Source organism: Coloeus monedula (assembly GCF_965178545.1).
Source record: "Coloeus monedula genome assembly, chromosome: 1".
NCBI classification, from domain to species: domain Eukaryota; kingdom Metazoa; phylum Chordata; class Aves; order Passeriformes; family Corvidae; genus Coloeus; species Coloeus monedula.
Genome location: NC_138781.1, coordinates 71,438,091 through 71,449,065, shown reverse-complemented (window position 1 = coordinate 71,449,065; position 10,975 = coordinate 71,438,091). Strand labels below are relative to the sequence as shown.

General features: G+C 47.6%; 1 protein-coding gene across 1 annotated transcript in view; it reads left to right on the top strand.

Annotated features, from left to right (window-relative positions):
• Window positions 1-1,903: 1,903 nt before the first annotated feature.
• Window positions 1,904-10,975, top strand: part of BMP6 (bone morphogenetic protein 6) — a gene marked incomplete at both ends in the record, with an annotated part of 86,789 nt that continues 77,717 nt past the window's right edge. The window contains one exon of the mRNA XM_082276834.1: window positions 1,904-2,330. Coding sequence (XP_082132960.1) covers window positions 1,904-2,330 — 427 coding nt within the window. The remainder of the gene's footprint in view (window positions 2,331-10,975) is intronic.

Sequence of the window (10,975 nt, the reverse complement as noted above, 5' to 3'; positions counted from 1 at the left end):
CAAGGGGACAGCTTGTGCATCAGGCTCTGCTCCTGGGAACCTGGGTTTTCCCGGCAGGATCTCACACTGCCTTACAGAAGGAAATGTGTGTTACTCGCCTCCTCTCTGGGAGTGAGCCCTAATCTCCTCATTTAACAAAAGCAGCCCCATTGCTCTATGATGAGAAAAGTGAATAAATGAACCAGCAATATGAAAATTTCCCTGGGCATTGCCTTCCTGAGTCCTTCTTGGGTGACACAGACTTCTTTCATGAAGGTAGTGGGATCCACTGCAGCAAAAGGAGCATGTTGGGTCCATGCTGTCACATGTACCCTCATTTTCAAATTTTGAGTGTCTTCACAATCTGGAGAAAAAAAAAAAAAAAAAAAAGATAGTTGCAAAAGCAACTTGCGTACTCTTCCCTCCCACCCCCATGACAGCTGTGGTCAAATGTCCTGAAACATGCCTTTTTTCCTCTCAAACAAGCTTTAAAATATCCAGCATTAGGGTGTTCCTTGACTGGTGCAGTTAAAAAACACATCTGTAACCTCACTTTCAGAGACATGAAGGCTCAGTGTAACCTCCTCCACTTCTGAAAATACCGTATTCTGTCCTGAATATTCTCAGCTGTGTCTCTGGGAAGCTGAATATGAGCTTATTGCCAGATTCTGATTCTAATAAAGTTAATGGATCTTTTGCCAGTGACTTCAAATGGTCCAGATATTATTCTCGGGCCAACTCCTATGAAATTATCCCAGTTCAAACCTAGAGCAATTACACCGATTTCAGCGAGACTAGACTGGCTTTACTCATCCAACCCGAGGAAGATCCATGAATTCAGAGATCAGGGTATGGAAGAGCTGCCTCTCGCTCAACCAAGCTGTTGTTACTAGAATGTTGGATGGTGTTTGGGTTTTTTTTTCCCTCTTTGATGAAAGTGATGAATTCAGATCTGCAACCTTACTGTAGGAAGGGGTATGTTCTTTTATGGCAGTGTAGGCTAACCCACAGGACCCAGACCGGTACTCCATCGATCAGGGCTGGCGGGGGGTACCTGGGTACACCCAGCTATGTACCACAGCTCCGTGTTCAATTCTGCAAGGTATTCCAGAAAAAAAAAACCCTGTAAAATGCTGTAACCTGCTAAAACGAACAGCAGCGCTTATTCGGATTTAGAAAACTCCACCTATTTTCAGGACAAATAGCCAACACCCACTGGGGGCAGGAGGGGTGGCCGAAACCCTTCCTTTAACAAGAAACAAGCCAGCAGAGTTGCACGGCAGAGGCGACCGGAGCCGCAGTTTCGCGGAGCGCCGCTCCAGCGCAGCGAGTCCGTGACATCCGACGGGGCCGGCGCTTCTCAACCTGCTCTGCTCCGTCGCCCCCGCCCCGCCCGTCCGCCCCCGCGGGGCCGCGCTACCTGCGCCCGCTCCCCGCCCCGGAGGAGCGGCCGCCCGCCCCGCCGAGAGGCGGGCGCGCTGGTGATTTGCCTTCGCTGCCAGCAGCCGCGCTCCGGCCAGCCCGCGGGGACCGGGGCTGCAGCCGCAGGAGCTGCTCGCTCGCTCCTCCGCTCCCTGGCAGCGAGAAAAGTTTGCTGCCCTTCACCCTGCTCCTTCTCCCCCCGTACGCAGCCCCCGCGGCCCGGCGCGGATCCCCCGGGCAGGGGCATGGCGAACTGAGCGGCCGGAGCGGGCCGGGGGCGGCCCCGCCGCACCTGAGCGGCGGCGGGCGCGGGGGGCTCCGCAGCGCGGTGCCCCGCGGGCGGCCATGCGAGGCGGGGGCGAGCGCTGAGTCCCCCCGGCCTGGCCGCCCCCCGCCGGCCCGGGCCGAACCCGCCGCGGGGGGGCAGGGCTGGAGGGCGGCGGGCAGCCCCCGGGGACAGCGGGGAGCGGGGACGTCGCCCGCCCGCGCCCGGCCGAGCGCCATGCCGCGCCGGCTGGCCTGGCTGTGCTGCTGCTGGGCGCTGCTGAGCGGAGCCTGCCGCCCCGCCGAGCCCGCGCTGCCCGCCGAGGGCGGGGAGCCGCCGCCGCCCGCCGCCGCCTCGGGCTTCCTCTACCGGCGGCTGAAGTCGCACGAGAAGCGGGAGATGCAGCGGGAGATCCTCTCGGTGCTGGGGCTGCCCCACCGTCCCCGGCCCCTGCCGCGGGAGCCGCCGGCTCCGCCGCCGGGACGGCTGACGGCGGCGCCGCGCTTCATGCTGGACCTCTACCACTCCCTGGCCGAGGGCGCGGAGGGCAGCGCGGGCACGGAGCGCGGGGGTCGCCCGCAGCCCCCCGCCCCGCCGCTGCCCAGCCCGCAGGACAGCGCCTTCCTCAACGACGCCGACATGGTCATGAGCTTCGTCAACCTGGGTGAGTGAGGGAGGGAGGGAGTGGGTGCTAGGCTGCCCACCCAGCCACTCACCCGTCCGCCCGTCCCGCGGGCACCCCTGGCCTGGGCAGTGGGGACGGGCGGCCGCTCCCCGGTGGGGCGCGACGCGGTCGCGGCTCTGCCGGCTGGATCGCGCCTTGGGCTGCGCGGGTTTCGGCCAGGAGGACAGCTCACTTCGGCGAAGGGCAAAACCTCTCGCAAACAGAAAAAAAGGAATATACGCCAGGATGCAAAACCTGGCGGGGGGAGGAGTGGGGAGAAGGAAGAAAAAAAGAATAATTATTTTTTTAGTAGTCCTTGTTCTGATGGTAGTGGTCAGAGCCTGTAGTTCAGAATTAAACACACCCTCTTCTGCTTCGTGGGTAGCAGGGCTGGGGTCATGCTAGAGTACAGGTTGCACTCACTCTATGCAAGGTCCAGCGGAGATGCTTTTGGGGCTTGAAAAAAAGTACAGCCAAGCTACTCCACGGTGTCTTCGTCTTCTCTTTTTAATTTTTAATTTGTTTTGTTTTTATTTTGAGGGATCAGAGCTAGTGTGGTGGTGAATATGTGACTCTGTGTCGGTTATTCTGGTGATTGAGCACGGGAACATGATAAAAATCTGTATCATGTGGAAATCTTGAATTAAGTTCTGTTAGACGTCAACCTGCTCTTCAAACAAATCATCTTGTCAGCGATGTGAAGGGCTCTGAGGCAGGCATTTCAGTGGGAAAGTTATTAAGCCTTTTTACTTAAGGGAGCTCTTAGTACTATGCAATTGTAAGGAAACAGTGTAATTAGATTCAGCCTAATGTGGAGAATGAAAATATTTCAGTTGGCAAATTACAGTTCCTTTTTTTAGGGAATTCCTGTGAAGCTCAAGTGTCTTAGCCGGTCAGCTGAAAACTTTGCCTTTTCACTAGTGCTGCCAGAGCTGCGTGCCAGAACGACAACAGCTTGTCTTGTTTAAAAAAAAAAAAAATACAATTTGTTGTGTGTTTACTCATTTGGAGCAGGGATATGTCACCGCAGCAGGAAATTTCTTGGAGCTCCCAGTGCTGGTACAGGTGTTCAGTAGCTTTGTACCATGCTGTATGCATCTAGAACAAGAGCTGATTAATTTTTGTACCTGATGGAAATCACGTAGTAGGTCAGAAGTGTTGCAAAGAGTTGTTGAAGGATTTGTCTGCATTGAAACCGAGGTGACCACAACTCGTGTGGATACAGCTGAGCTGCCTTAGGTGCTCAGACCTTCCAGGACTGTAGAGCCCTGTTGCCTCCTCGTGGGTGTGTGCCTGTCAGGGTCTCAATTGCCTTGTTTAAAGTCAGCTCGGGGATGTTTAGGTGGTGCTGTGATCTCAGAGCTCGGATGCATTTGGTTGAGACTTCCTGAAATTGTCCATCAATGAAACCAGCGAGGTCTGTGGTCTCAGCTCAGAAGTTGAGATCTGGGAAATACTGTACAGGCTTCAGGACTAAAGGGCGCCTGCCTCTCTCTTTCTTCCCTCCCAGCCTCCCCAAACGTCTCTGTCCTTTGAATACACAGAGCTGCTGCTGCTGTCTCTGTTTTTTGCCTTTGGAACTTTCAGGACCTATACTTGGAGCTGTGAGTTTAAGAAGTGTGCTGCTGCCTGTAAGCAACCCCATGGCACATTTTACTTGAGGGATGTGAAACAAGGTGCTTGCAAGGGACTAGGCAGTTCCCAAAAGAGCTGATTCCAGGCATAAATGTGAGCATGTGGTGTTTTAGAAGGTAATTAGTTGTTTATAAAGCACCAGGGGAGTATTATTAGATGGTATACCTGAAAGTATGTGTTTCTTTTGAAAATAGCCCCTTCCACTCATATGATTCAAATCAGTTCTGATAATTTGGATCAAGACACTTATGTAACAACAAGGAAAATTATTCATGTAATGTAGCAAAATAGTGCAATTGAAATGCTAGTTATGAGTCTCAGGAAGCATGAATCAACTGTAGAATTCTCATCAACTTCCAAATTCCGAGATAAACCATAATGTCATTTAATGTGATTGTTTGTTACCAGAGTGTTGGCAAATGGATGGGCTGGGACTGAACAGCTGTTTGGCTGTTTTCTGTGGCTTCTCTGACATGTCAGGAATATTTTGGGGTCTTTCACCTGTGTATTGACATTTACTTTTCCATTTAACAATAATTCAGGTCAGAAAACTAGAGGAAGCCTAATGTTATATTCCAATACAGAAACCAAGGGTTTGATGGGAGAAAGCCTGCTTGTTATCTGTCGAAGTATTAGATTAAGTCAGAAATGCAGCAAAAGATGGTGGGATCACCACAGAAAGAGAAGAATTCTTGATCTTAAGCACACTGACTATTCTGATGAAGTACATGTCAAGCAGCCCTGAAAACTCACAGCTGGAGTCTGCTTATAAGTAGACACTGCCAGAATTATTTTAGTTGGGGCTTTCTGCATGTGGCCATACATATAGTTACTTCTGTTCATTTAAAACTGACTTCTGAAGAACTTTGTGTTCAACCTTGAAGACTTCCCCTTCCATTATTGAAGGGGCAACTACCAAAGAGATGTGAGGGGCCCTTGCTGTTCTCCCAGGCTGAGGAGTGTATGGTATCACCTGGGGGTGCAGGTGCATGTGGCTGTGTGGGTGTGAAGTCAGTGTGGGTGACCTGCCTTCAGGTGCTGATACTGCTTCTGCTGCAGCTCAGATCCAGATAAAAGTTTGATGCATCTCGTTGTGCTGGAACGCCGTCATCTAGGTGAGCTGTGCAGAGAAGCTTGCAGGTGTTGATGTTCTTATAAAAGTGCATTTAATTTTTCCAACCCATAGCCCAAAAAGAGTCTCACTAGCTTGTAGTCACTGATTTCAAACATGCAGGGCTCCAGCTCTTCCTGACCAACCTACATCTTTCAGTCTGGGGATACAGCAGATGTGTTTCCTGTCTAGGGAAGGCTATGTTTCCATATGTGCTCAGGGTATGGTCGTCTTCACAAAGGTCTTGGAAAGCTGAGGGACTTTGGTGAGGTCTCAGATTATTCAGGCAGTGCAGGCTTGTCCCAGTCTCAAAGGTGGGAGTGTTCTTGGAGATGGTTTCTATTTTATTTTGGGCTTTTTTTTAAAGTGAGAAAAGAAGGTCACAGAGGTGTGGAGGTTCTCCAGACACAGGGAGTTGCTGTCTTACAGGGAGGATGAGAAATACCAGTCTTTGAAATGGGGAGTCTGGGATTTATCTTGCCTACCTGGTGATGTCTGTCTTGTAGTACGGACTTGCAAGGTGTGGGCAATGATTCCCAGAGGGGCTGATTATATGGGGAGCTTGGTGTGTCCAGGGTTTCTAGGAGATGCTTAGCATTTTGCTTTATAAAGCACCTGGAGAGCAGTATCAGGGAGGAGAAATAAGTTTTTGTTCCCATTACAAGCAAAACCACACAAGATATAAACCAATTCAGATAATTCAGAAAATAAATTTAATTTATCAGGTTAGGTACAAAAAAATAATTCGACAGAAAACATAACCTGTTCTTGGTAAATCTGGTCCCTTTTTTGGGAAGATGATCCTAGAAGTGTCTATTTTGGGTGTTTTCATTAGGATGAGGCATCCGACAAGTGCCTGTTTCTTTTCATTTCCCACATAGGAAGTCTGGATAGCTAGCACAGATGGAAACATCTGCATGGATTCACTGACAAAGCAGGGTACCAAACTTCTGTGCTGTGGAAATGGCTGTATGTCAGGTTTGTGAGGCTGCAGCAGAGGAATGCACTGTGGGTCAGCGGGTGTCTTTGTGAAACTGTTCAGCTCTTTTTGTAGGAACAGCCTTGACATAAATGTGTGGTGTGTCTTGACACAGTACTGTTGGGAGAATAACATCTATTAATGTTTCCTGTCTGGAAAATGTACCTTCCTTATGGCACCAGATAAGGTTATCTCCTCTTGGCAAAACAGCCCGGGGTTGGTATGGAGATCCCTCTTAAGGCAGTGATGCTGGATTGACAGCTTGACTGTCAAGCATCCCTTTATTTTACAACCATTTTAGTGAAAAATGTATCAAGTTCCTTGCAACCAACCCCCTTTTTCCTCAGTCCAGGAAGATGAGCAGAGAGGGGTCACTGCTCAAACCAAGCTGTAGACAAGGGTCGGATCTAAAGTCCTCCCAGTCTTTTCTGGCATACCAGTGCTGATGTGAAGGGGATCTGCTCTCCCTCCCCTCTTTCAGCAGCTGGTGTCTTCAGAGTAGTGCATGCTGTGTGAAGTAGCAGAAAACGAGACTCTCAAAGACTTTGCTGCTTTAAATGCATACAGAATTATCCGTGTATAATGAAAGGTGCTGTGAAGCAATCCTGTGTCAGAACATGGTGTTCACCCATGTCTTCCTATCCTGACATCCACACTGAGAGGAAAAACAGCCATGTACTTCCTACAATCAAACCCAAGGAATTCAGTGGCAGTCTGTGGGTTTCTGCTGTGACCCAAATCTGGGGCTGTTGATAGCTGTGCAGGAAAAGTCTGAACCCATCGAACCCTCCAGAGATAAAGATCATTAAAAGTGTGCTTTGGGGTGTGGTTATTCAGCATTGTGGCTTTTTGTAGCAGACCAACAGCACTGATTCACTGTATCTCTGTACTTTTGTAGAGAGGGTTTTCCCTTTTATCATAAGACCCACAGGTCCCTTGGGAAAACTTCATGCAAAAAGGTTGAGAGGAAGCTCACCTTTTCCCAGGCGGTCCTGCAGTCAGTCCTGAAGCTTCAACATGATTTGAGTTGGGGCTGTAGTGAAAAGCCTCTTCTATTTTTGAATCCCCAAACTCCAGGCAATCACCATCTTCCCTGCAAGACTTCAAGTGTCTGCTGGGGCAAGGGTGCTCCCTTTCAGTGCAAGGGGGTTGCTTGGAGGTAAATACAAGACTTGTAGTACAAATACACTCACTCTATCTCTCTCTCTCTCCCCCCCCCCTCCTTGCCTATAAAGCAGCACCTTATGGTTGCAGTGTCTTCCAAACAGGCTTTCATTCTTTTTTGGCAGCGGTCGCCTACCAGATTTCCTTTTAGGAATGATCTTGCCCAAATCCATAGCACCTTAGGTGCAAGCAATATGCCTTTGTTCTGCACAGCTTTTCACAGGAGGGAAGCAGTGCTCCAACATCTTTACACGTGTTTCTAAAGCAGGTGATTTTTTTTCATCTGAAGGGTTTGATCGGCCCATCTGTGTTTTTCCCAGTACCATGCTTGCTGTTGGGAGATATGAAATTAGGCAACCAAGATGTATCAGGGATGTCGTGTGATTGTATTGATGGGACCATACCATTCATACTGTCATCCCATCTGTTTATACTCTTGGCCACGTGTTGTAAAGGTCAAGACATCTACTCACAGGGAGTAACTGGAGTGTGTGATGCTGCAGATCTGGCTGTGCTGCCAGCTGGCTGTGTGCAGCCTCACTTGCTCGGCTTGTGAGCAGCATCCTCCACGTGCGTCCAGAGCAGGCCAATATTAGAAATCATGAAGCTGAATGAGTTTACTGACTTCTGCCAAACCTTGTATAGTGGGCTTTGATGCCAAGACAGATTCCCAAGTGCCAAAGAGCAGCCTTACATTTGCTGTTCAACTGATGGAGATCAAGGTCCTCATTTATGTCATCTCCTTGAAGTAGCTGCTGCTTGCGAGCTGCCCGATAGTGTGAAGCTACCTGACAACATGATTAAAGAAAGGGCAAAGGTCTTTTAGAAGCCCTCATCTCCTCTGGACTTGGAGTTTGAGGGACCGTAGTCATCCTCCTGCCTTTGGCCAGGAGCCCTGGAAGATGTGTGGCTCCTGGAGAAGCTGCTCTTCAAAACCTGTACTGTTGAAACGAGTGGAGGGTCATGTTCATGTAAGCAATTTATCCAAGTCTGACTGTCATCTGGACTAAGCTACTGGAACCAGACCATGTGGCATTAGTAGGATTATTTTTTATCTTGTGAAAGCTTTTCAGAGCTTGAAAATTTACAGTCTTAGACTTCAACATTTCACACAAATTTTTCTTCCAGCAACAACAATAACAACAGCAGTTTATTGTAATTGTAAAAAGCTAGTATTGCCAGACCAGTCTTGATTATTTCAAGCCAAATTTTTTATCTGTAAATAAATGAAAAGTTGCATTTTGAATTAGAAACCCAGGTGTGGGACTGGCTTTGGGGTTTTTTTTTGGAATTTTTTGTAAAAATAAAAGCAAATCTTCCTAGTTCTTTCCCTTAAAAAAAATTGAAGCTAAACCACTTGTTATAAAAAGGTTTCCTTTTGGCAATTTTCTTCCACCTCAACATGGCTTTAGCAGAAAATCACTTGGGCAGCTGTCATGGATGTCTTGTGCTGAGTTCCTGCTGGGACTGCTTGCTGCAGGCTTGTACCTCTGCCAAGGAGCTGTGGATCCTTGCTGGGTCTAGCCCGGTGCATTGCAGTGGTTACACTCTCTCTCGTAGTTTTAAATATAAACTTTCAAGCGGTGTTTGTGATTTAGGAGGAAGGAAGGTGGTGTTTAGACTTTCCATGCCATGGAGTCACAATTCTTTTTAGGTCATCTTGCCTCATTGCTGGCTTGTAGGGGGTTAGAGGAAGGTATGATTTACTTGGGACGTAAACAGTCCCATTGTGTGTTTCTGCTGTATCCCAGCAGATGCACAACTACTAATCATTTAACATTTCCATTTGACCATTTATATAGCAGTGTGAAGCAAAGAGCAAGCACTATTGCCCAAATGGAAAAATGGCTCATGGGTGAGAGATTCCCATTTGTTACAGCAAGTATCAGACCTCAGAGCCTGGGAGATGGAGGTTAAGGACTGGAAAGCTGTCTTCTGTCCACCTGATTCTTGGAGTCTGGTGTTGGGTCACACCTAGGTTCCCTGTTTGATGGGGCAACAGTTTTAAACTGAAAGAGGGTAGATTTAGATTGGATATAAGGGTGAATTTTTTCAAAAAGAAGAAATGAAACACTGGAACAAGTTCCCCAGAGGAGCTGAGGATGCCCCATCCTTGAAGCTGTTGAAGCCAGGTTGGATGGGGCATTGAGCAATCTGTTTTACTGAATGATATTCTTGCCCATGGCAGGGGTTGATCTGGATGACTTTTGAAGGTCCCTTCCAGCCCAAACTTCCTGGAATTCTAAGAGGGAATTGAGAGGGCACTTGGGACTGGGATTCTGTAGCCATGATGTACTGAGGGTGCCTGAAAAATATTCAGTGAGTCGTTTCTTTCCACCTTTTTTTCAGTTGTGGCTGGCAGAGGATGAAGAGCAGTGCCTTCTGCAGAGCTGCAGCACTTGCAGCAGGGGTGGCTGGCAGCAGCATCCTAAGAGGCTCCTGTGGCCCGGTGCTTTGCACCCAGAGCAGGCTCCCACACAGTGGCCCTGGGAAAGGCATGGGGCTGCACCTGCTGCAGGGCTGTTGCAGGAGAAAAAACTTAATTAAAGAAGCTGAGTCCCTGTGGGATTGCAGGGGTATAATACTTTGTAATGGACTTCGATTCCTAAAACCTGCTGTGGATTGGGGCTGGCATTTCCTGAACTTTCAGTTACTTAAGAAACAGTCTTGTAGTGTTGGGTAGAGTTTTGGAGTGGATTTTTTTGTTTGTTTGGCTTTTGGGTTGGTTGGGTTTTTTTTGGTGAGGTAATGAGATTTTTTTTTTGGTTTTGTTGTTAAGGGCACAAAGATTTTGACAGCACTGCTTTCAGCTCTTTTTATTTTACGTAGCAGTGTTCATCATAGCACAATAACAGAATTGAATCAGTGGTAGCAACAGTGGGAACTTTTGGCAAAAAAGGATAATGTAGACAGAGCCGAAGTGTTCTGCTAACTAAAACAGTAGCTGTATTTTTCAGAGAGCTAGACATGACTGTTTTGATCCAATGTGGTGTTAATCACAAGAATACATAACTGCTTTCCTGTGAACTTTCCCCTTAAAAATATCCAATGATATCACCTGATGTTTTGCATGAATGCTTCGTATAACCAGAATTTAGAACAGCTGGCTCCTTATAAACTTGGAACATTGATAGGTCAAATATTAGTGTATAAATAAAAACATTTAGAAAATGAAAACAGAAATACAGTATTGGAAATATACTGAATGTGCAGATGTACTTCACGGCTTGAATAGCTTTACAAATTAATCAAGACAGTGTTAACACTTGTTCTGAAGAGTCAAATTTCCTGATAGTAAATGAGAGAGTGTTTTCAAACAGTATTCCAAAGATGTGTTATTCCATGTATGTTAATGGTTGTTTGCAGTGTGAGAAATACATGAATTGGCTATTTGAAGCACTCCTTTAATGAATATTTATTTGTTCAACCAAAAATTTTGTCAAATGGAGATCTACAGTTTCTTTTATCAAGTGCAGGCTGTAATATGTGCCATGTTTAAAGCATGCACAGAGATGTTTATGTTGAGGTGTACTGCTGCAGCTTTCTTATCTTGTCGCTCACTGCATCACGTTCGTGTGGCATGTATGGTCAAGGTATTAGACACTCTGTTTGTACAAGGGCTAAAGGGTGACATAATGTCTATTGAAGCACAAGTGTTAAGCTCCACACCAGGCAACAAAGAGCACTTAAAAAATGAGAACAGATTAGAGCTCATGAGCAGGGTCTGATAGTCGCACGCGTAAGCCAAGAGGTGTT